General features: G+C 40.9%; 1 protein-coding gene across 1 annotated transcript in view; it reads left to right on the forward strand.

Moving 5' to 3' along the window:
• The window catches only part of NIBAN1 (niban apoptosis regulator 1), a 152,272-nt gene that overhangs the window by 60,971 nt on the left and 64,497 nt on the right, over window positions 1-26,804 (forward strand). Inside the window, exons 2-5 of the mRNA XM_043568867.1 lie at window positions 3,530-3,660; window positions 6,658-6,789; window positions 10,766-10,880; window positions 15,759-15,926. Of these exons, the coding sequence (XP_043424802.1) occupies window positions 3,530-3,660; window positions 6,658-6,789; window positions 10,766-10,880; window positions 15,759-15,926 (546 nt within the window). The remainder of the gene's footprint in view (window positions 1-3,529; window positions 3,661-6,657; window positions 6,790-10,765; window positions 10,881-15,758; window positions 15,927-26,804) is intronic.

Raw genomic sequence — 26,804 nt, forward strand, 5'->3', positions numbered from 1 at the left:
GTTTTTATGAAGGTAGTGACAATGATCTTGTAGCAACGTGTCAAATGAAACTTGTCAGACCAGGACCAAGAGGATTGTACCTCTGTGACTATGAGGAATGCCTCTTACGGTTTTCAAGAGTTCCCTGGGAGCATTAAGGGCAAGACTTGGATCTGAAGGACAATTTCCTACCCTACCGTCTGGGCCTTGTTAACTTGTGCTAGCTTTCTCGTGAGTGGAACCATGGTGGCCAGCTTGGACTCAGCCTCTCATGTTCTCCTCCGTCAGCCCTGGACTCACTCTGGCCACTCCCCAGAATCTGTCTTGGCCACACTGACCAAGCTTTGGCTTACTTCCCATAATCCTCCAGGCTCTGTGTATCAGCACTGGCATTCCCAACTCCCACTCTGGCTTTGACTTTTTTGTTCCTCTTTTGGAGCTGAGAGCTAGTATGCTTTTGGTGGTTTTTTGGTTTTTTTGTTTTGTTTTGTTTTGTTTTGTTGTTTTTTTCTGCTGTGATTAATACTGAGGGCAGATTAAGAGACTTTTATGGTGTTGAAGCTGTACTGGTTTGGGTGGGGGCAACAGGGTGGATCAACAAATATTGTGGGAATAGAAGTGACAAGATCCAGGGGCACTTGGGTGGCTCAGTCAGTTAAGCCTCTGACTTCGGCTCAGGTCGTGATCTGAGCTCAAGCCCTGAATCAGGCTCTGTGCTGACAGCTCAGAGCCTGGAGCCTGCTTCAGATTCTGTGTCTCCTCCCCCTCTCTGCCCCTCCCCTGCTCATGTACATGTGTCCTCTCAGTAACACGATGAGATTGCTCCTCTGTCTTCATTTAAAAGAATTTTTTTTCAACGTTTTTTATTTATTTTTGGGACAGAGAGAGAAAGAGCATGAACGGGGGAGGGGCAGAGAGAGAGACACACAGAATCGGAAACAGGCTCCAGGCTCTAAGCCATCAGCCCAGAGCCTGACACGGGGCTCGAACTCACGGACCGCAAGATCGTGACCTGGCTGAAGTCGGACGCTTAACCGACTGTGCCACACAGGCGCCCCACTGTCTTCATTTTATACGAGGAGGGGAGTTAACTTGTGTAAGGCCCCACTGCTGGTGAGTAGCTGAGATGGCACCCAAAGCCATGTTTGTCTGACTCCAGAGTCCATTTTCCTAACCACGGTGGTGTTTTGCCCCAACACCAGGCTTTTATTTAAATGTCAAGATCCCTACTTAGGTGTTCCTTTGTTTGGGTTTAGATAGGCTTAATCTAAAATCGAGATACATTTTGAGAATCACTTGAGGTTCTTTTCCCCCTAGAACTTATGATAGTTAGCTGTTTCATTCACATTTTGAACCAGTCGTTAGGTTAATTACCATAGAAAGCTGTAGTCCCTTTTTTATAAATGCTGCCTGGTGGAAGATGTGTTGGTACTCAAATCACAGAAGCATTTTTTCTCATACATTGGGAGGGAGTGGTGGCATCATAACACCTCAGTAGAGGCAGGGCATCCTTTACTGAGGCTTTGTGATGTGGCAGGAAATCAAGTTTCAAAGCTTTGTAGAGCTCATCATAAAATGGCATCCACCTTCTTTCATTTAAATCCAAGTGCTTGCAAGAGTGCAAAAATTAGTGTCATAAATTAGCAGGCTGCCCTTCTGCGAGACAAAATAGTGGTCACTTGGACCCAAAGGGCAGATTTTGTTAATTGTTTCTATGTTTCGGTGAGGTGAGGCTCATTCTCATTGTGGGAATTCCTAAAGATATCCCACTCCTATGTAAGAAAATTATAGACAAGGATATAGAATTTTATTTCTTATGCACTATATAAAAGCTAAAAAAATATTAACCAATTAGATAATTATAAAGCCTAAGTATATTAAAGTATTATACAAATACTGATTAATAGTAATACCATAGACTCACAGAGCAAGCAAAAGCATGCTGATTCAAATTATAGGAGCTTTTATTTGCATTTCTACAGAACCTATTATTAGTGGGTCTCAACACACCTTTCAAGTAATAGTTATTAAAGCCCATAAGTATGACCAAAAAAGGTCATTTTATTGAGGGGATAGGGAAGAACTCCCCCTTTCCTCATACAGAGTAGATCTAAATGCCTGATCTAAAGTAGGATTCTCTATAGAAAGAGTATTCATACACTATGGGTGTCTGGGGCTATGATTCCATACGTATAGAAGTTGGCAGCTATGAATTCAAGGTTCTCATATTGAGTATCTCAATCTATGTGGTTAGAACTCTTCACTTATTTTTGAAATTTTATATGCATAATAGCTTTAAACAAATCTTGCCAGTATATTTTAATATATCTCTGTGACTATATCAAATTTGAAAACAAAAATTATGTGAAGCTCACATGAAAATATTTTAAAATATTTTGGAATTGTTATATCACATTAATTTTTTTCTCAAGATAATATCTTATTCCAAGGACTAACAGCTTGTAAGCACAGCCAGTGAGACCTGTGTTTATTTCTCTACTTTGTAGCAAGTCCTTGAAAGGTGAGGATTTCTAATCTGTCTGGGAATATTCCTTTGCCTTTTCTCCCCTATTTCTTTTTCTCCTTTCCCTCCTTTGCAACTTAACCTACTCTCTAAAGCTAATAAGAACAGGTTGGAAAAGTTAAAGAATATTCCTAGAGCCTGACCCTCCTCTTTCTCCATCTTGAGTCCTCAAACTACCCCTCTTCCCCCCATGATTGATCCCAAGCATCATTTTCTTCTGGTGCTAAGTCATCATAATGCAGTTGTTGGTCACTATTGTAAGGCAGCTGTACTTCCAGGGTTGTACTTCAGTGTCATGTAGATTTCAAGAAAAGCATGAACTAGTGAGTACTTTCCTTTATAGTTAGGGACACTGGAGCCTGGAGAGAATGAGGGACTTGACTGAGGACATCCAGCTGATTTCTGTCTCCCTGGAATTGGGACCACAGCTCAGGTCTCTAGACTCTTAAAGTGTTTTCCTCTACCTCATAGTAATTATATAAGGCTTTGAGTCACACAAAAAATTTAAACCAGAAACATAGGAGCAGAACTAGAAGAAACAGTTGGTCGATTTTATCCTGGGCCGTGGGTCAGTGAGATGAGGTGGAACCTCAAGGATCAAAGGAAGAATGGAATGATGTGTGTGCAGAGTTGAAATGGTGGCCCCTGGGATTACTGCATAGGAGTTGGATGACTGGAGGTAGAGGGGAATGAAAAACAAGCTGGAGTGGAGAACCAGATGAGGTAGAATGGTAGTCATAGAGGGATTTAGAAGGATGACTGAGTTTATAGCCAAGGCAATGGGTTGTTGATGTAAGATGAAGAAAAATTGTATTGGTTACTGGATGGATGGTCCTTAGGGACAGCAGAGAGTCTCAAGATGACGTCAGGAGAGAGAGAGATACAGGCACGTATGGCATGTTGCAAAGTTCTCAGGAAATGTGAACTAACAAATCCCTGGAAAACAGTGGTATTAGTGGGGTAGATATGTGTCTAGTTTGTAAGAGATGCCACATTTCTAAATTCTAATTTTCTTATTTTTTCTAGGGAAAACTGAGGCTACCATCAAAAACTTCAGTCCCTTCTATAGTCGTCAGTACTCTGTGGCCTTCTGCAATCATGTTCGCAGTGAAGTGGAACAGCAAAGAGATTTAACATCACAATTTTTGAAGACCAAGGTAACCCATGGACATTTAGTTGACAAATATCTCCCACTGAAGAATGCTTTATAACATACCATGTTTCAGAAATAAACAGTAATTTGAATGGCAGTTCAAAAAAATCTGTCCCTAAGAAAAAAATCTGTTCTCAAATCATTTCATGCTCAAAAAACGTTATTTGCCTGGAAGTTAGAATGTGTGATTCCTTGCTGATGGTGTAATCCATATGAAAACAAACCTAGCATGGTCAGTTTTATTGTTTTTCCCACATTGATGCTTTAATATCAGGAAATTGGACTTGCTGTAGTGAGTTCAATAAAAAAAAGTCATAATTTCAGTGCCTTGGACTATGGGCATTTTTGTTTTGGTCATTGATCAACCGTGATCTTCTCTTCTAATCCCCTAACTTACTCTTTCTCCCTTGCTCCATCATAATAATTACCTACAACCTCAACAAATATGTATTGATAACCTACTATGTGCCAGGCCCTACTCTAAAATTGGGGATCAAGACAAATTCTCTGCTTTCCTGTTTATATTCAAAAGTAGGAGACAGTAAACAAATAAATAAACATATATCAGGGGATATCAGGTGCTAATGAATGCTTCCAAGAAAAATAAAGCAGAAGTCTTATTTTAGAGAAGATGGTCAGAGAAGCCCCCTGTGGAGGTGAAATTTGAGCAGACACTCAAGTGCAAATAAGAGTAGGTAGGCTGGGTGAATATCTGTGGGATAAGGAGCAACAAGTGCAAAGGCCCTGCAGGAGCCATAAGCACATTAGGAAGGCTATGTGCTGAGAGCAGTGTGAGCAAGAGACAAGGGATGATAAATGATTACAGAGTGAAAGGGAAAGACCAGACCATGTAGGAGCTGTAGACTGTGATAAGGGTTTCTTTTTTTTTTCTTAAGTTTATTTATTTACTTTGAGAGAGAGAGAGAGAGAGCGCACAAGTGGGGTGCACAAGTGGGGGAGGAGCAGAGAGAAGGAGAGACAGAATCCCAAGCAGGCTCCATGCCCTCAGCACACAGCCCAGTGCAGGGCTTGAACTCATGAACCTGTGAGATCATGACCTGAGCCGAGATCAAGAGTCAGATGTTTAACAGACTGTGCCACCCAGGCACCCCAAGTGTTTTTATTTTAAATGTGAAGAGAAGTTATTGGAGGGTATTGAATACAAAGTGACTTACAATTTTAGGCGACTTCTCTGGCCTCTCTGCAGTGAATAGACTATGGAGAGGGATAAGAAGGGAACTTGGAGACTGGTAAGGAGGACCTGATAGCAGGGCAAGAGAAGGGTGAAGGCAAACTGGACTTGGGAATCACGAGTTCTCTTTTGACCATGTAAGTTTGAGATGGTTATTTGATTTACACCCATGAAAATATTGAATGGGTAGTTGAATTCTCTCGTCTGCAGCTCAGTGGAGAGGTAGAAACTAGAGAATAGATATTTGGTAGCTGTTAGCTTATAACTGGTATTAGGCCATGGGACATAATAAGGGAGAGTATCAATAGAGAAAAGAAGATATTCCACAACCAAGCCCTAGAAAAGGAAAAGGATCCAGCAAGGTGGACGGACGAGAAATAGTCTGTGCAGGAGGAGAAAATCAGGAAAGAGGAATGTGCCAGAAGGCCAATAAAGAAGGGCTTACAAGAAAGAGGGAGTGATAAACAGGTCAGATACTGCTGAGAGGTTGAGTGAATTGACCAATGGATTTAGCCACATGAGTGTGTAGGGATAACTGAGTGTTATCCCCATAAAACAGTGATTTTTAGGGAGTTTGTTACTCACAATGTAGGAAGTTTGTTAAAAACGCAAAGTTTGGTCCATAACCCCCAGAGATTCTGATATAGTAAGTCTAGAGTAAGGCCACATTTTAACAAGCATATCAATTGATTTAAGCGGCCCAGGTTAAAAAAAATGCACATAAAACTATAGAGTTCAGCCTATATATCGGTTCAATCTCATTTAAAGAGAAAAGTGAGATTCTCTCTTACCTGTTAATGAGGCAAGATAGGAAACTGCCTCTTTATCTGTCAGGACAGAATAAATTCAGAAGGCAATTTAGTTCATCCCTTAGCCAATTCTTACAAAGATTAGCATATCTATCTTCTCCATATGGTTCATGTAAATTTTGCTTGAAAGTGGAGGGATACGTTTCTAGAGGCACTTTGATTTTTTTAATAAAGGGAAAATAGATGTAAATTCAGTGACATGTGCAAGACAGGAGGCCCATTCCTATATTCTGAGATAATACAGGAATTATACCATGAGACAGGATGTGAATTATTCCCTACACAGTTAACCCAAAGGGAGACCTAACTAAGAATCTAACAGAGACTCCCCTACAGCACGTATGTCACCAGGGTTAAGGAGAAATCCTCAAACTTTTTACTTAAGTACAAAGGTAGAACTGAGGTTTGCTGGCTTGCCTGCTCGATCTTCAGCCAGAGGGCAAACAAGGTCTCCTTGAGGAGCATGGGGATGTGTTTACAGCCAGGATCCCCAGGGCTTTTGGATCTGGGAAGCCCATTGAACACTGACCCTCAAGACTACACCTGACAGTGTGATGAATAGGGGAGCAGCCTTTTAAATCTCCTGTTTTGGGGCATGTTCAAGGTGTTGGGGTAGATAGCCACAACTCACACTTAACTACCTCACTCCCTCTCTTCTGGAGTTTATGACAGATTCATTAAGTGCCACATATATACAAAGCACAACCTTATTCCTATAATCCCGATTCTACCATCTACTTCTCTTCTTGTAGCCTAATGGAGGGAAATGGAAGTCACAAAAATATCAATAAGACAAATATTTGCATTTGGTCAGAGGGAGTAGGAAGGGGAAGTGTGGAGGGAGGTGGGGAAGCAACAATTTTCTCAGGATCTCACAAGATCTCAACTATCACAAGATGGTTTCCTAAAATAGTCCTTGAACTGCCATGCACAGACTTAGTTGGTAGCATGCTGTGTTATCTCTTGTTGTAATAATTAATTATATTCACCTTATTTAAAGCCACCACTGGAGCCTGGAACTGTTCTGTATGAAGCAGAGCTATCACAGTTTGCTGAAGACATAAAGAAGTGGAAGGAGCGGTACATTGTGGTTAAAAATGATTTTGCTGTGGAGAGCTATGAGAACAAAGAGGTAAAATATTTCCTAGTTTTCACTGGTTCTTGCACCATTTTCAAACATGGGCCGGGTTGATTGACATGCCCTCTCCTTTGAGACTGATTCGGTCAGTAAGCACTCACTCATGTAGATACTCACTTCAGTTAACATGTTTACTGAATGCCTGGTATATGCCAAGTGTCCTAGAAGGTTCTGAGCATATAACAGCAGCTGAGAAAGATGCTTGCAGTCTAGTGGGCAAGGTAGACTTGAGCCTGAAGATAAGTTACACTGAATGACCAATGCAGGGGCCTTTACTATGATCATTCAGCTTCAAGATCTTTTTCAGTCACTGCCTGATATCTCCCCCTCTCTGCTCAGTGTCTCCATATCTTCCTACTGTTAAGCCTCCTATGTGACAAGCGTCTGAGGAGTTAACTTACTAAGACTATGACTGAATTTGCCTGGTTGCTAAGAATTCAGACATTTCCATACTTTATGCCGCTTACACTTAATGGATTTCATTTAACTTTTTTCTGCTTATCATATTATTTTCCTATAAAATAATTAGATTATTAGCTAATATAATATGTCTGTAAACTACAGAGAAAATGAGATAATGTGTAAAGCGCCTAGCACGTGAGAGGACTTCAGTCCTTATTGGTTCCCATTTTTTTCCCCATGGAAGGAGGTAATTTGGCCTAAGAGGAAAGAACCCTGGGCAGTGAATTTGAAAAACTGAAGTTTAGGTTGGGCCTCAATTAAAGCGGAGAGTCAGGCTGAATGATCCCATTGGTTCCTTCCAGATCTCGCACTGTACGCATTTTTAGTTTACATCGATCCTCAAGCTCCTTTTGAAATGAATGGTTCCTGTTCAAACAGTTCAAGGTAGTAACAGGTTTAAAACTGCTTTCTTGACTCAGTTCAAGAGTACTTGCCACAACCTCCATGGATACTTTGAGTAATACTTCTGATGCTAAATCATTAGGAAGAGGCTTTAGACTGACAGGTCATTGTGTTTCCTTTCCATTTCTGATGGAAAGTAGAAATAAAATACAGTTCAAACTTATTCCACAGGCTACCAGGCAATGCTCAAGTGCTCTCTTAAGTAGTCTTACTCTTTCAACATTCATTAAGCTAATATCTTCTCTGCTTATTGCTTATCTATATGAGGACTTTATTCAACACCTGATTTGCTCTCAGAAGCACATTGTCAATGCACTACATACAATAATGATAATAATAACAAATCATCTCATATTTTGGATGGCGCATTACAATGTTCTTTCAGGGAAGCTTGAGAAGAGGCAGTTATAGCATCTTGGTTAATATAGTGCACGTTGAATCACACCTTTGCCGGTTACTAGATATGTGTCCTTGCATAAATTGCACATCTCCTTGAGCCTCATTTTTCTCATCTGTAAAATGGTGAGCATGATCCCTTCATCACAATGTTGTTGTGAGCATCAAACAAATGCATGCATTGAGGCACTTAACATATGGCCAGGCACTGGCAGAGCCCAATGTAGGGCTGTGGTGGTTTGATTACTGCTAACTAATTGGGAGAAAACACAATAGAGTTTGCTCTTGGATTTATTAGGGTTTTCACCACATTTGGTGCTAACTGAAATTTTAATTTTGGATCAGATTTTGGTGGTATTTTTTCTTCCTCTTTTCATTTTTTCAAGCTTGCCCCTTCCACTTGCGATTTATGGACTGTATTGTTTTCTTTGCTTTGCTTGTCATTTTTAAAAAATGTTTATTTATTTTGAGAGTAGGAGTGGGAGAGGGGCAGAGAGAGAAGGAGAGAGAGAATCCCAAGCAATCTCTGTGCTGTTATGCATAGCCCAATGCAGGGCTCGATCCCACAAACTGTGAGATCATGACCTGAGCTAAAATCAAGAGTTGTACACTCAGCCGACTGAGCCACCCAGGTGTCCCTGCTCATCGTTTTTAGTTTTATTTTTATTTAAAAAATTATTTTTCATAGTTTTTATTTTTGTTATTTTTTTAAATGTTTTTATTTTTGAGACAGGGAGAGACAGAGTATGAGCAGGGGAGGGGCAGAGAGAGAGGGAGACACAGAATCTGAAGCAGGCTCTAGGCTCTGAGCCGTCAGCACAGAGCCCCACGCGGGGCTTGAACTCATGGGCTGTGAGATCATGACCCGAGCCGAAGTCAGACGCTTAACCAACTGAGCCACCCACATGCCCCTTTTTTTCATCGTTTTTAAATAAACTTGCTCAGTTTGTTAAGATATGGTCACTGAATTTGATAATAACTACATATTTTTTTAAAACTTGGAAATTTAAAAAATGCCCATGCAGTTTGCCATAATTCCTCAAGGTTTTAATAATATCCTGTTTTTTAATTTATAGAAGGGCATTTTTAAAAAAATTATACCTAAGAGGGACGCCAGGGTGGCTCAGTCGGTTAGGTGTTCTACTTCAGCTCAGGTCATGATTTTGCGGTTTCTGAGTTCGAGCCCCACGTCGGACTCTGTGCTGACAGCTCGGAGCCTGGAGCCTGCTTTGGATTCTGTGTCTCCCTCTCTCTCTGCCCCTCCCCCACTTGTGCTCTGTCTCTCTCTATCAAAAATAAATAAAATGTAAAAAAAAATTTTTTTTTAATTATACCTAACAGTTATATATTAAGTACCTATAAATTGCCTATTGCCTATTATTTCATTGAGAGTCCATTTTTGGCAGGTAATTAAGCAGGAGAAAATGAAGCATTCTCATTTGATAATCAGGCCCTACTTCCTGTCCACTTTCTGGACAGACTGAGGTGTGATTCCTGGATTTGTCACCAACTTACCACTGGGCTACTGGCAACTTATTTGAGCTTCATTTTCCTCATTTATAAAATGGAGATAATAACTAATTCATAGCACTCTTTTGAGGATTAAATAACATCATGTTTATAAAAGCCCAGGTTGGGGCCGTTATAACAAATAACACAATTCAGTCTTGAGGCCAGTCTTAACTGAAATGCTCCTTAGACTTTCTCAAAGTCACCATTTCAGATTCTTCTCTGTTATGCTCTGGGTCCCTGAGGCGCTTAAGCAGCTGATGAGTGGTTCTTACAAACTGGAAAACCTTCTTAGATGTGCAAGAATTTGCTTTGTTGGGTCTCTTCACTCGCCATCCTACTGATGCAGAATATGTTATTGTTATTGTGATTTTGTTGCCCTGATCGACACCATTTTCCTTTTCCCCAAGACTACCCTCTAGATTTGGAGTACTACAGTTTCCTGGTTCCATTCCTGATTTGCGTTTAGGCTCTTCATCTCAAAATTTTGCCCTGACTTAAGCCCTCCCCTCAGATACACATGCTTATCTTTTTGTCCTCGCGAGTGGATCTGCCCACAAACTGCTTGTGGGCTTAGCAATCCTCTGCACCTCTTTGACATTTCCCGAACCACAGAGCTTTTCGTCTGCTGGCCAGACTTTGTTCTGATGTCATGATGTTACCTTTCCATCCCAGACCATTTCACTGCAAAACAGTCTCACATAGTGGCGTGTCTTATCATGGCAACATTTTTATGTTTTTGGTGAAAATCCATGGCAACCATAATTGCAATTACGTGTCCCGTATCTCACTAGTCGTCCGTCCCTAAGCATTTTGTGCAGTGTCTGTATGCATCCTCACTCTTGTGGTTAATAAGAATGATTCAGGTGCCAGCGTCTGAAATGGTTAAGTGTGGTGCAGAATTTCGAGAAGTTACTGAGATTATGTTTTCCCCACTTGAGAAACATAGCTAGGGTGAATCTCCTGGGATTAAAGACTCTGACTTACCATGTTGTGACCATCACGTGAAAGTATTAAAGTAATACCTTGCAAGGAACAGGTATGCAAACCCTATTTTTAAAATATATGGCTCTTAATGACATAGTGGAGGAGTTGCTATCTCTGAGTCGTGTGTGCCTGTGTCTATGTCTAATATTACTGATATTTTTCAAAAATCCAAATGGAGAAAAAAATCACTTATTTATGCTTTTTTTCTCCCCAGGCCTATCAGAGAGGAGCAGCTCCTAAAAGCCGAATTCTTCCAGCTGGTGGCAGAGTGTTAACTTCAGAAGATGAATATAATTTGTTATCTGATCGGTTTTTCCCAGACCCTATTGGTGAGTTGCCGAGCGTTCTTTCTCAAGACAAAACTCCTAAACTTGTTTTATTTAGCTAGACCAGTGGGTCTCAATGGGGGAAGAGGATTTCACCCTCCAGGGACATTTGGCTGTGTCCAGAGACATTGTTGGTTGGATAGAGGGTAATGACACTGCTAAACATGCTACAATGCCCAAGACAGCCCCTGACAATGACCTACCTGTCATAAAATATTAATAGTTGCTGAGGCTGACAAATTTTGGGCTAGCCACACATTCTCTGTAGACAAATGGAAGATGTCATTTCTCTAATTTGAGTAAACATTTTACCACTTCTGTTATTTTAAATCACATTCAGTAATACACAAGTCAGTCCCTGTGTTTCTAGCCCATGGAAAATGTACCATTCATTTGTCAGGCATCTTAAGGCCTTGGAATATATGCCAGCTTTAACAGCAATACACAGGGTGGCAAAAATAAATAGGTAGGGTCCAGTCTGTGCAACATACAATACCACCATTAAGCAAACAAGTCCAGACCTGTCTGGGAATATTATTTTTACAATTTTAGGATGATAATGCAGTAAAATATCCTAAACTGACAAAGTACTTTAAACAAACGTTGCAGTCACTCATAGGTACTATTTAAAAATAGCATTGCATTAATCAGCGAATCTGTAAGTAATAGCTGATTGTTGCCATGGAAAGAGTATTGAATGATAAATTTGGAGGCTGGATTTTTATCTAGTTCTGTGACACTTATCAAGTGCTTTCCCTAGCTGTTACTGATCCTCTGTGGTTTCCGATTCTCCTACTCTAGGTCCTTGAACTTAAAAATCTAGAAGGATCTTTCCAGCTCTAACATACTATGATTCTCATTTATTCCACTTTTTCCATGTAGAAAAAGTGATGGATAATATGTAGACAAAATAGCACGTTTCATAGAGATTCATGAACCGTGGAGAACAATTCCATCTGGCTTTGTGTAAATCACACCACACAGTAATTACTTGGTTTCTTGAAGAGAGACCTGGTTCTTAAAATGGGTATAATCATATCATTAGAATTTATGGAGAAAATTATAATTATTTTATCAATCATTATTTTGGTGCAGAATGCTTAGCATAGGGTTTTTAATAGCACTATTATAGGATTAGTACATGGACCATAAACCTAGACTAACAAACTATTACTAAGTAATTCAAGCTAAAACAATGCTTTATGTGTACTGTACATATTATTATATTTCCTTCCAACATCTACTTGTATGTCATCTTGGCTCTGGAGCTGCCACTAGAAATGGGAATACCAACTTGATGACTCTTCAGAATCACTCCAGTAGAACTTTCCAATGAAATCAGTCAGAATAGACAATACATTTATCGGTTTTTTGGTGAAATCATATCAGAAGGAATGAAAAGGAATAAAAAACACAAGGCCTGTGTGACTAACGCTGTTTGGCCCAAGGCTTCAGTTTGCGGTATTTCAGTGACTTTTTTTTTTATTGTATGGTGTGGCTCTCTGGGTATTAAAAATAGAATATTCTACAGTAGATCATTTGTGATATCTTTGTAACTCAACTCAGAAAAAATGCAGACTAATGGCCTCTGGAAAATTGTTGTACATTGTTAAATGGGAGACAACTAGAGGCTAAGAGGAGTGAATTTTAAGGGGCTTGCTGAAGCTTTTAAATGCAAAGGGTCAGTGTTGCTTTTGACTTTTTTGTATAAAACTGACATCTTGGAAAGAGTGAGGGGAATGGTTTCATAAAACCATGTTAATCGGGAAAGACTCACTGTGTGTTACTAATTCAACTGGAAATAGAATAAAGGCACAATAAAGATGGGAAGCATTAACCCCACTTGGGAAAAGTACTGGAGGTTATGAATGAATATGTCTTCTTTACATGCTATTCTACCAAGATGATGTATCAATAATGCCTTCCTATTTGGCTAAGGTGATTCACTTATTTGACAGTTATTTAGAATCCCATTTGGTGCACAAAACAAAAGGCTCAAATACATAAAGCTTTATTATTTTGCTAAAAATATTTCTGGATATTGCAAGTCCAGGGCTGGTGTGACAGTTCCATAAATGTCAGGGACCCTTTCTAGCTTTTTCTCCCTTTGTCTCTAGGTCATTGCCCTTATTGACATAGTCTGAGGGGGCTGCTGGAGCATCAGGCAGGGGTTTTCTCGTTCCAGACAGCAGGAAGGAGAAAAAAGGAGGAGGTGGAGCATTCCCTTTCTTCAAGGACACTTTCAGGAAGTTTCGCTACCTCTCTAGTTTATATCCCATTGACAAGAACATAGTGGCTGGGGCACACCAAGCTGCAATGGAAGCTGGCAACGTAGTCTTTGTCTTAAGCAGTCACTTGCTCAACTGAAAGTTAGGGATTTTATAACAAAGAAGGGGAAAATAGATAATGTGTTACTGTTAGAGGTCTGTGCTACCAAATTTCATCATTCACTCGTTTGTTCGTTCATACGTTGATTCATTATTATATTGTGTGCCTGCCAGGTAGTTTTCGAGGTACTGGTGGGCCAAAGATTGTGCTTCTAGTGCATTCTACTTTGTTACCTTCAGCTTTCAGGACATTGAAATAGAGTCCCCATATATGCCCCAGGAAATCTGTTTTTTATTTATCCAGTCTTGATTTATTAATTTGCCAGTAGCAAGACTCTGTTTTGGAGTGGCTTTGATCCATTGTTGGGTACGCCCAGTGCTTTCAGTGGCCTCTTAGAGCGTTCTTTTTTCCTCCCCTTCCCTGAGATTGGTGCCCTTTTTATGTAGGCAGGGAGCACAGAGCTAATAAGCTGGGGTCATTTAACCAAGCGTAATATATAATTGGAATGCATGGAAGGAAATAAAATTTGGGTAGGGATATAAATACTAGCATGGTTTAACATGAGTTTCTTAGAATTGATTTTGAGGTAAGTGGTAAAAGTCCACTGTTTAAAGCTTTTAAACTTTCCTAGGATAACATAGCACATTTACTCAGCAAACTGTAGTTGAACATCTAGTCAGTTCCATGACTGTGCTAAGGGTTGAGCATGCAAGCATATGTACGATGCAATTTCCATCCTCTGGGAGCTCCAGGGCAGTGGTACTGCTTCTTGGGGAGGAGAACTGTGTGAGAACCAGTGGGGAGCTCATCTCATTCTGTGCCCTCCACCCTGAGTGTGAGTGCCAGACATGAAAACAGATTTCTGCAATATTTGGGGAGAATAACATAGGGAGCACACAAGTCTGTCTCTAGTAGTACAGTGGTGGGGGGGGGGTGTGTGCCAACAAAGACACCCCAAGGAGAAACTTTTAAATGGACTTTTGAAGGATGAATGAGGATTTTCTAGGCAAAAGGATTTTCTAGATGGAAATGAAAGAGGAAAAGGTAATAGGAACTGTAGAAGCTACCTGCGATACCATGGAATGGATGACCACGCCAAAGGAGAGCAGAGACTAGTGAGAGTGGAGGGAAGCCAGGACAGAACAGGGCAAACACCAACACTTCACAGGAGGATGGAGAGAAGGGGCAGAGGAACGAGTAAAGCTGGCCAAGAAGAAACAATTTTTTAAAAAGCACAAAGGACACCAGGAGAGAGGTGATGCTACAGGTCAAAGGGAGAGAAGAGAATCTTTTCCAAAGAAGGGGTAGTTAGCAGCAGCAACAGATGTTTCAGATTAGGTTAAAAAGTCTTAGGTAATGGGGGCACCTGGGTGGCTTAATCAGTTAAGCCTTGACTCTTGATTCTGGCTCAGGTCATGATCCTACAGTTGTGAGATCTGTTCCTTTCTTACATAAAATGGGAACCCATCTGCACTCAGCGTAGAGCCTGCTTAAGATTCTCTCCCTCCCTCTCCCTCTGCCCTTACCCTGCTCACATGTGCACACACACACACTCACTCTCTCTCTCTCTAAAAAAAAAAAAAAAAAAGGTTAGAGGGGGAGGGAGCCAAAACATAAGAGACTCTTAAAAACTGAGAACAAACAGGGTTGATGGGGGGGGTGGGAGGAAGGGGAGGGTAGGTGATGGGTATTGAGGAGGGCACCTGTTGAGATGAACACTGGGTGTTGTATGGAAACCAATTGGACAATAAATTTCATATTAAAAAAATAAAAAAAATTTTAATGAAAAAAAAAGTCTTGGTAATATAAAAAAAGAAAGGCTTAGGTAATGAGGAAGAAGCCCCAGGTTGGCCATTAGGATGACATCAGTGAGCTCGGCACTGGGGTTTCAGGACTGGTGGGGCAGGAACCAGACCGAGGTGAGAATCGGGTTGCTGCTCAAAGAAGCAAGTGTTGGTTTGGCAGCGGTAGGGAGGAGCGGGGACGGGAGTGTGAGCATCTGCACAGGTGGACAGGTGAGCCTGAGGAAGGCCAGTGGGGATGCGCAGACTCTGTGAAGCATTGCTATGAGGAAGTTGAGAAAGAGGATGTCTGGTGGCCCTGGCTGTCTTTGTCAAGTAGCAGGTGAGGCCACCTGCTGGAGCGAGACAGGTAGAGCTGGTGGATGGAGTGAGAGGAGCCTGAACTGCCATTTTCCACCATCCTGTGAAGACATCTGCTTCATGGTTCTGTTCCACGGCCTGCCCCAAAGAGTTTCCCTCACAGGCTGAGGGAAGTTAAAGTTTATTTAATTTGAGAGAGAGAGAGAGAGAGAGAGAGAGCGCACAAGACGAGGAGGGGTAGATTGAGAGGGACAGAGAATCCCAAGCAGGCTTCGTGCTGCCAGCTGCGGAGCCCGATGCAGGGCTCAAACTCACAAACCATGAGGTCATGACTTGAGCCGAAACCAAGAGTCAGACCAAGACTGAGCCATCCAGGTGCCTCCTGAAGTAAGTATTTTAAATAAAAGATAACACGTTTTAAAATGTCTTTGTGTTTTCAATGTTTCTTTAGCATCCAGTGAGAAGGAGAACGCTCAGCCCTTTGTGGTCGTGCCTAAGGAATTCCCTGTGTACCTGTGGCAGCCATTCCTCAGACACAGCTACTTCTGCTTCCACGAGGCCGCCGAGCAGAAGAAGTTCAGTGCTCTCCTGAGTGACTGCATCAGACATCTCAATCACGGTATGACATGGCTGTCCTCACATCCGCAGCTGGGCTGCTTTTTCTCAGGGGGCCTACTCTAGAATGATTCCTAGAAAGAGCCACCATTGTGCTGGCCCCTGAAAGGAGGGGAAGTCAAGTGAAAGCAGGAGTTTGGAGCCCAGGAGCGCCTCCACTTTGCTGGTTCTTGAGTCAGGTCTGGGAAGCCTCCATGAAACAGAATGCAGGGCACGTGTGAGCCGTACTTACCCATATAATTTTGTGCACAATCCATCCTCTTCCTTTTTCTTGATGTTTCTTGCTGAAACGACAGCAAGGATGTGCCAGCTGTCCCTGGCAAATTTAGTCCTTATGACATTTCTTGTGTTTTCTCTCCTTTGTATCTGAATAACTTGCTCAAAACTTTATGGTACACAAAATCACTTGGAGAACTTATTGACCACGGATTTTGGGGCCCCACCCTCAGATATTCTAATTCACTGGATCTATAGTGGAGCCCCGATTTTGCTTTTCTAACAAACTGCCGAGCGACGCTGATGCTGCTGGTCGTGGGCCACACCTGGAGTAATGTTGGCTTCACTTTGCTCTAGGTATGGATTTAATCAGTATCACGTCTATAATGGGAAAAAGACTTTTCATTGAGCTATGGGATGTTTTTGATGAATTGATGTGAATGCGGGGTTTTCTGGACTCCATGAAGTCTTCATTTACAGATAATTAATCTTTTTGTTCTTTGGCCGCCGGAAAGGCAGTTAGTCAAGTATCACCGAGGATGTACCCTGTGTCAGCCTCCATAGGTATTAAGAACAGAGTCATGAACCGTGCAGAGTTTCTCTCTCTGGGTCTATATTCAAACACAGAAGAAGGACCACAGGAGCACAAATTCACAAGATAACTTGATAATGTGCTGCAGAGTAATGGGGTGTTACTACACAGTGAAGAATGGAGTTCAGGACTTGAGGCTTGTCAGAGGAGGTCTTTTTGAGCGGGTGACTTTTGAATTGAGTCACCTTATCCATCAGTGCCTTTATTTCCTAATAAGGCTAATGTCATTGTATATTTTCTTTAGAGTTCTGAGGTTTCCCTGAGAATGTCAGTCCTCAAGAGCAAAAGTCACTAGCGATGTTTGTTGGTCTGTTCTTGATTCTAGCTCGTGTATTGGTAGGAAGCTATGGGAAAAAATAATGTCACTCTATTTTGCTATAGCAACTCTGAGTAACAATGGTCACAATATTGGCTCATAACTGGTTAGGGACTTTATAAAAATGATACCCTTATTAATATCTTGCCTTGTGGTTTTGATGTTTTAGAGACAAATAATTGCCTAGCAATGCCCATTCCATCTAGCTCATTTTTCAACACACTCACACCTCTGTGTGCAGGGCCTTGGTCTAGTATGAACATGCTGTTGGCACTAACCATGCGAACCATGCAGTTTCACGCAGCAGAGAATGTTCTCTGCCTCGCCAGATGGGACTTGCTTCATTCCCCCTTCCATGTACATAATAGGAAATTCCCTGGGGAATTTTTGGATGTGATGTAGCCTGCATTCAGATTCCATTTATGGAAGATTTCAGTCAATTCAAAACCTAACTTTGCTCTCCAGTGTTATCAAAGGCACTAAGATAACAAGGTCTAGTCACTTGCTCTCATTTTATGTCACAGTCCTCTGTCCATAAACAACTTTCCCTCACTGAGGCTCTATGCAGACTTGCTGTGATGTGGCAGAAATTCCTGTAGCCACAGGCAGGACCAGAGACCATCAGAACATTGTAAGGAACAGTCTTTGACTGCCATGGGCCAGTGAGCTCCCGGGTCTTTCCCTCCTCACTTGTCTTTCTGCGTTTTTGACCACACAATGTACCACCCATCTTTACTGACTCACTTTTGTTGTTTCCACCTCTACCTGTTATTCACTGTGTGATCTTCAGTAAACCCGTAAGAGGTTCACGAACAGTGAACCATTCTTTTTTTCCATAATTACCAGAAGAGTCCAGAAATAGATGTAAAATTAGGGCCATGATGGGGGCCTGAAACCCTAAGGGGACGGTGTGATTTCCACTCTCAGGCAAATAGAGTAGGGCTGTCAGCCTGCTGTCTCTGCTCCACTGGCTGTCAGGCCACAATATGCCGCTGTTGAGAACTAGGTCTGAGATATTCAGGCAGCTGGTGCTGGGCCATCATTGACTTTGTCCACTCACAAGTCTTCAGGGATCTTTTTTTCCTTTCCTTTCCTTTTTTAAAAAAGTTTATTTATTTTGAGGGGGCGGGTGGCAGAGACAGGGAGAGAGAGAGAATCCCAAGCAGGCACTGTTAGCATGGAACCCGACGTGGGGCTCAAACTCACAAACCGTGAGATCATGACCTGAGCTGAAATCAAGAGTTGGACACTCAACCGATTGAGCCACCCAGGTGCCCCTCTTTTTTCTTTTTCATTTTTATTGAAATGTAAATTGACATAACATGGTATTAGTCCAATACCATTAGTCCATTATGATATATGTATGTATATATATCATACAATGATCACCACGATAAGTTTAGTTAATACCCATCACCTCATGGAATTACAACTTTTTTTCTCATGATGAGAACGTTCAAGATCTACCCTCTTAGTGACTTTCAAATATATACTACAGTATTGTTAACTATAGTCACTACACTGTACATTACATCCCAGAATTTATTTATTTTATAACTTGAAGTTTATACCTTTGATTGATCACCATCACCCCTTTCCCTGCCTCCTACCTCCTGTCTCTGGCAGCCACCAATCTAATGCCTGTTCCTATGACTTGGTTTTGTTTTGTTTTGTTTTGTTTTTAGATTCCAAATGTAAGTGAGATCATGTAGTATTTGTCTTTCTCTGTCTAACATATTTCACTAAGCATAATACCCTCAGGGAATCTTTGAAGGAAGATCATTTCATTGCCTTTGTGGTAAGTTCCACCAAAGATGTCTGCCACTGGGGATTCCTAGGATACCTCCCTTGGTGCTCAAATACCACCACAACCCAGCCCACTTGCCCCAGGAATTCTGGGTCCAAACTGGTCCAGGTATCCTTGTCCATTCATTCTGAATCCAGAACCACTTCTCCTACTACTCCTTATGGGGTGGGTGTGTTTCCTATTTAATCTCAACAAAGGGCCTGATTTGTCTTGACAGATTCAATCTCGACACCTGGTTCTTGGACAATAAAGCTATGTCTTAGAGTAGGTTGGGGCAGGCAGAGGGCTCTCTGCTCCTTCTTCCTTCAAGAGAGGGAGCTGCTTCTGGGTTCGTCAAATATTATTTACACTCCCAAGGTACATAAAGGTAGGGGTGTGTGTGTGGTGTGTGTGTGTGTGTGTGTGTGTGTGTGTGTGTGTGTTGTGTTGTTTTGTTTTGTTTTTGGCACCTCTTCATTGAGCAGGCATAAAAACATTCCACAAGATTATTCTTTAGCAGAACATCCCACTCCAACACACTGGCCTAAATATCAAGCCCATTGCATAATATGTGCCCAGAGCAACTTCTGTCCTCTGTCCTTTTGGAATCACACTGCAATCCCTTGTCCCCAGTGAGGGAAGGTCAGGGTACTAAATGTCCACTTCCATAAAATGAGACTTACATAAAGCCAAGGTATTCTAACACAGTCCTGTCCTATTCTTTAGAACTTTAGTTTGAAAAATCTGGTCATTGTAGTTATAGGGTTAGAGTTAAAAACTCTTTTAACAAATACAGAGTTGTACATATGTGACATGGAATAATGATCATTATCAATGCAAGCCTGTCTTTTCAGCTCAGGATAATGATTCCTTGGCATAGGAATTTGCAGGAAGGAGAAAAGGTGTTTCTGGCGGGAGGAATAGTATGCGTGGAGGGTCAGGAAGAGAGTCAGAGCATGGATCATTAGAGAAAGTGAAAGAATTTTGTGTGGCTGGTGCTTAGAGAGGAGAGAGGATCCAAGTGGGGATGGGAAGATGAGCAGGATCCAGGCTATAAAGGGCTTTGCAACGGATATTAAGGGATTTGCACTTTATTCTAACAGCTAAAGGAAACTTTTAAAGGGTTTCAAGCAGATAAGTGACTCAGTCATATATTCATTTTAGAAAGGTCACACTGGCTGCTGTGTGGGCAGAGGATGGGAGAGTAGCAGGCTGGGATGCCAGGAGACCACTTAGGAAGCTTTGGCCGGCAACGGACGGGGGTAGCCTGCGCCAGAGAGCTGATAATGGAGATAGTGAGAGGTGGCTGGATAAGAGAGATATCCAGGAAGCAAAATGGACAGAACTTGAGGTTAGATGGTGTGGAGAGTGAGGCAGTGGGAGGAGTCCCAGCTGCTGCCATTCTCTGAGATGGCAGCCTTACCTAAGAAGCAGGTTCCAAGGGAAGGAGGTAATGTAGTCAGTGTGGTAGATGCCGAGTTGGAAAAGTCCATGAACATCCAGGTGAGGAAGTCTCATAGACACGTGGACAGGGCTGGAGACGAGGACAATCTGGGGAAATCAGCAGTCTTTGTGCCATCATTGAAGCTGTGGCTGGCTTTGTAGGAAGGCTGTGGTTTGCCAGCCCCTCAAAGGGAGACCGGCTTTTTTTTCTATGTATCCCCATTGCCAGCAATTGTCCAAGGGTCTGGTGTCCGGTAAAGGCTCTGTAAATATCTCAATCCTTCATCCTTTGGTAGTTACAAATACGCTCATGTGTGAAAAAGCATGGAGCATGTATGTTGGTGCAGCTTAAAAATGTTTGTATGTAAAATCTGTAAACATTAAGTGAAATGGGTTGGTGCTTTTATTCACTCACTACGTGGATCTGTGATTTTACTATTGAGCCTGTAGGCAGCAAGCTCATCAGGAATATAAAACCTTTGTGAAATTCAGTGGCTCAGTTAGGGTCTCTGACTCACCCTCTTCATACAGATACATACTTAATTGCCAGTGTCTGTTCTATATTTTATTTCAAGTTCACTGCTACCAACCTGCTTTGGGACTCATATATAAAAAACATTCCCAGAGGCTTATGGTTGATCTTATTTTTTTCCAATTACTGCCACTTCCTTCTATAGGTAACAGTCAGATAAATCACCTGTAAGCACAATTTTTGATTAAAATCCTTCAGTGGGCACGGCCATTGTCACAAAGATGAAACATTTCATTCCAAGGCGGCTGGCTGGCCCTGATTTACTGTATTCACGGGCACAAACCACCACTCTCCCAATCTTGCTGCCTTACTCCTCCCGCCTTCTTTGAATCAGAGTGTTACTTGGATACCTTTGGCTTTGCATATACCTCAAATACCTATGCCTCCTTTCTCCCTATTCCTTGCTCCTTTGAGAACCAGCTTCAGTCTGACCCCTGCCATGAAGACCTCAAGGTTAACTTCTCTAGCACCTGTTATCTGCCCCCCTGATTGGAAACTGTCTATAGTTTGCCTCACATTTTTCATTTTCACATCTCCTTGTCCTATTTCTCTCCCTCTATTTCAAGTCCCTCAAGGGAAATCGTGTGTCACCCTTGTATCCCCATGCAGTGCTCAGGCAAGTATCTTGTGTTTCATAAAATGGCTCAAGGACATGAATGAATTAATAACCTACTGCTAAAATAAAGCTGACTTCAGAATTGAAGTGCGATTTTAGAGACGATAATTGTAAATGTGGCTTGGCCTATTTCAAAACCACACTGGCATGAGTGACTGAAGGAATTTGTCAACACAAAGCCTAAAGGGTTTGAGGAACAAAAGAGTCTGATGTTAGAAGGCCACCGTCGCTGGATGAATGGTGATTCTGGAAAGGAGGGGGACCGCTGGCAAAGTTTTCTTCGATGGTACTGTGCTAGCTTGAAGGACAGCCAGGATTGCCACTCACCAGACACTGTTGTCTTCATCATCTTGAATACTAAGAAAGAGGGGAGAGTGAACTATCTGGGAATCAGGAGGGCACATGGGTTGAAAAGTTAGTATAAAAGAAGAGCCCAGAGGATTGGGGGAAGAAGAGCAGAATCATGTAATGATGCCCTGCAAACCTCTGTTTCAAATTAGACTGTTCAATCACTTATGACAATTGTGACATCCCAGGGTGCCTGTAATGGAGTGAGTCAGGCTGAATGTGAAGCTGTCATGGTGATTAAACTTTGGAATTGGTTCCTGTCAGGATTGACTGCTTTGAGCTCTTATCCCAGAAATCCCACGTCAAATCAAACGCCTCTGTTAGATTTGGTTTTGACACTTGCACACTTTCAGTGTTCAGTAAATGTTGCTGAATTAAACTGAATTTTAAAACAGAAAAAGATCTTATGATTCAAGTAAATAGAGCAAACCCTTTCTGGTGTGTTTATTTGAACATGACGTTTCATGCTCTCCAGTACTCACCAGTGGATCTCGGGTCTGTTTTCACTAACGTCCCCTTGGAGCAGTGTCTCCTCAGCCTATTATCACCTGTGAAACAAGTTCATTACTTGAGGGACTAAGTGTCTGATGTGGACATCAACCAGTTTTAACTGAAACTGTACAATGCATTTTATGTTGTTATATATGAAAAACATACTTAGGAATTTGTGGCACATACTTATATTTACAGACACACCTATCTCTGTGTCAGAAAATTCTAACTATGCGTGGGATCTTCTGGACACTTTATTAGAGATGAATGTTTGGACATACATAAATATAAGTACAACTTTAATAAACATCTCTTTGCATGCTTTTACTTATAAAAAGTATTCTGCAGTGTACTTTTGTTGCAATGCATAAAAACCTATATACACCATAAAGGAAAATGCTTGCTAAATTACTGTTTAATAAGTAACTCGATATCAGTTTCCAGTTTTCATAGGACTGACCCAAGGAAATTCTTCCCAAAGATTCTCCCCGCTTGGAGATGACCTTCTCTCCTTAGTTTTAGTCTGTGCTCTTTGCCTCACACAGTGAATGCTGTACAAATTACAAATATTTCTCTGTCCCTTTGTGAATATGCCATTTTCTCTAAAGGAGTTATCACTTCCCCCTTTTTGACCCTTGCTTATTGTTTATACAAAGCTGACTTTGGAAGAGACCTTAGTGGTCACCTATTCTAACCCACCAGAATTCATTTATGATAAGGCTCAAATAGTGCGTCACTTGCCCAAGGACACAGCTGGTTAGTGGTAGAGGACTAGTTGTTCTGACACCTAGTCCTTGACATCTATTGTCTTTTCAGCATTCTTTTTAGGAGACTCATCTTTTGGTCCTTTAAAACACAAAACTATTAAATCAGACTACCTTTATGATACATTTGCATGACCCAAACGTGGGTTATGTCTGGTTTCTTGATAAGTAGTTCTATCTGAATTTAACTTGGTATATTGTGCACCTGCTAAACATAACTGTATCTTTTAGTTTAGATATGCTCTGAAGATAAAATATTTGGTAATGTAGCTTGTTTACTGGTTAAATTTTGTGTATGATAAAACTATATATGGTTTTATATAATTTAAATAAAAGCTGGTTTGTAAAGGAAGATTATGCTGCTTGCGAGGACATGGGTTGGAATAGTCTAAAAATAATACACCTAAAATAAGCCAGACAGAGAAAGACAAATACCGCATGGTGTCACTTATACGTGGAATCTAAAAAAAAAAAAAAAAAGTCAAACTCACAGAAACAGAGTAGAAAAGTTGTTGCCAGGACTGTAGGGTAGGGGAAATAGGGAGAGGTTGGTAAAAGGGTACAAACTTTCAGCTATAAGATGAATAAGGTCTGAGTATCTAATGTGAAACATGATGACTATAGTTGATAGTGTTTTGTATAATTGAAATTTGCTAAAAAAGTAGAATTTTAAATGTTCTAACCACCCCCCCAGAGATAAATACACAAAGTGTATACTATATACATATATATATACATATATATACTATATATATATACTATATACATATATATACATATATATACTATACATATATATAGTATGTAGTATATACGTAGTTACCAAGATGTACCTATTAGATATCTTATAATTTTATATGTCAGTTTTGCACCTGAATAAAACTAAAGTAAAAAGCCAAAATGATAGATCTAAATGTGTTTCATTCATATTATTTATACTTATGGATACACTTAAATTATTCAAATCTCTCAAAAACAGTCTAAGAATTGATACTGAAAGAATAGGTCTCCATCAGAGACTAGAATCACGAGAAATGTTTTCTCTCAGCCACTTAGCATTTATCACCACCAGTACCTACGTATATAGTCTTCCGTTTATCTGTTACCTGAAGCTACATTGCCATGGAACTACTGTTGAACACGTCTTTTGGCCTGTCCAGCAAATGTTATCACCTCAGTGAAACCACTGATTCTTGCTCTTCACCTCCCCTTCCTACTTCTTTTTTTTTTTAAGTTTATTTATTTATTTGAGAGATACAGAGACAGCGCAAGTAGGGGAGGGGCAGAGAGAGAGCAAGAGAGGGAGAATCCCAAGCAGGCTCTGCACTGTCAGTGCAGAGCCTGATGCAGGGCTTGAACCCATGAAGCCATGAGATCATGACCTGAGCAGAAACCAAGAGCCAGGCTCTCAACCGACTGCGCCACCTAGGCGCCCTCCCCACTTCCTACTTCTAATGAACCAAGTGGTTATTTTGGTATGAAGATCTAAAGGTTGTGTTATGATGGTAGCTAAGGGTGACAAATTGGAGCAAATATAAAAAAGATTAAACAAGCAGAGAGTTGAAATTAATTCAAGTGAAGTTATTTGTCTGTGTTATTTGGACTGGGCACATTCCAAAATTACTGGACAGTTTTTGATGTTATTATGACTGATTTTGGCAAAGCTTGACTAACTTTCAAGGGTTTTTGTGTTTGTTTTTTTAACTTGTGGGTGGAATATGGTAAGATGGAAATGATATAGCAAATGAGATGGCTGTTTTAATACGTGGCTGTGTAATCAACATTATAAAAGAACTCCATTTGGCATATGTTCCTAGGTTTCTTTTTATTTATTTATTTTTATTTTTTGATGTTTATTTATTTTTGAGAGAGAGAGAGAGAGAGAGAGACAAAGCATGAGCAGGAGAGGGGCAGAGAGAGACAGAGACATAGAATCTGAAACAGGCTCCAGGCTCCGAGCTGTCAGCACAGAGCCCAACATGGGGCTTGACCGCACAGACCACAAGATCATGACCTGAGCCAATGTGGATGCTTAACTGACTAAGCCACCCAGGCGCCTCCTATATTTCTTTTTAAAATCAACATGCAGGAGGGCTTGGAGAAAAGTCTCACCTACTGTCATGGGATGGGGAGCCACTGTCCTTCCCATACTGTGAACGAATTTGGAGCTTGTAAGATGGAAGAGAACCATGTTGGGGCTGTTGTTCATTCTATTAGTTGTTTGGAGTTGTTTTTTTTTTTAATTTGTTTTTAATGTTTATTTATTTTTGACAGAGAGAGACAGAGCATGAGCAGGGGAGGGGCAGAGAGATAGGGAGACACAGAATCTGAAGCAGGCTCCAGTCTCTGAGCTGTCAGCCTGATGTGGGGCTTGAACTCACAGACCACGAGATCATGACCTGAGCCAAAGTTGGACACTCAACCGACTGAGCCCCTGGAGCTTTTTTCTTTTTTTTTAAATTAAACATTGACTAGCTATAAAAGAATGCTTATGAAGTATGCAAAAGGTTTAAAGAACATTACTATCACCTCTGTTATTTCTCATGTGCCCCCCCTTATCCTATTACCTTCTTTTCCCTTTGAGAGAGCACCATCCCAGATTTTGTATTTTGCTTTTCTTCATAGCTTTATTGTATATATTTAATCATTCTGCATGTTTTTAGACTTTATCTTGTGGAATTTTGTTACACACCTTCTTTCATGACTTCCTTTTTTTCAATACTTTACTCCATTGATTCACTCGTGTTATTGCTTACGGCTGTATTTCATTGATTTGCATGGCAAAATATTTTCCATTGTATTAATGTACCATAATTTCTAGTATCCATTTTACTCTTGATAAGCATTTGGGTTGTTTCCATTTTTTGTTACTAACAGTGCTGCTATGAACACTTTCTGTTTGTTGCTGGTTTATAGAAATATAATTTTGAACTGATTTGCTAATATCTCAGGGGATGTTCACATCAGTGTTGAGTGTATTTGGCCTGCAATTTTGCAATGACATTTTGCCATCAAGGTTATTCTCCTTTTTTAAAAATAAAGTTTATTTATTTATTTATTTTGAGGGAGAGAGAGAGCATGTGCACAGTGGGAAGAGGCAGAGAGGGAGGGAAAGAGAGAATCTCAAGCAGGCTCTGTGCTATCAGCATGGAGCTCCCTGTGAGACTTGATTTCACAAATTGTGAGATCACGACCTGAGGCGAAATCAAGAGTTGGATACTTAACCAATTGAGTCACCCAGGCACCCCATGTAGTTACTCCTTTTCTATTTCTAATATTGTTGATCTGTATCTCCTCACCTTTTTTCTTGGTCAGTCTTACTAGAAATTTGTCAATTTTGTCAACTTTTTTTTTAAAAAGAAACAAGTTTGGATTTTGCAGACGATGGCATATTTGTTTTCTATTAGGTGAATTTCTGATGTTATCTTTCTACTTGCCTTTTTTTCTATTTCCTTGGGCTTTCTTTTGCTTGTTGTTCCCCATCCCTACCCCCCTCATCTCTTCAGGTAGATACTTAGCTCATTGTGAGGGTCTTAAAATGCTTGAAAATTCTTTGACACCTTTTCCTCGAGAAAGATGAAACCTAATTTTCTCTCTCTTGAATGTGGGCCAGACTTAGTGACTCACAAATAGAGGTGAGGTGTAGTAGTATGTTGAGTAGTAGCAGAAGTAGTATGTTGAGTTCTGAGAATAGGTCACAAAAAGAATAGCTTCTGCCTGGCTTTCTCTCTTTTGAGTCACTTGCTTGGGAAGAGCGGGCCACATCTAGTGAGAACA

Source organism: Prionailurus bengalensis, chromosome E4, assembly GCF_016509475.1.
Source record: "Prionailurus bengalensis isolate Pbe53 chromosome E4, Fcat_Pben_1.1_paternal_pri, whole genome shotgun sequence".
In the NCBI taxonomy this organism is placed as follows: domain Eukaryota; kingdom Metazoa; phylum Chordata; class Mammalia; order Carnivora; family Felidae; genus Prionailurus; species Prionailurus bengalensis.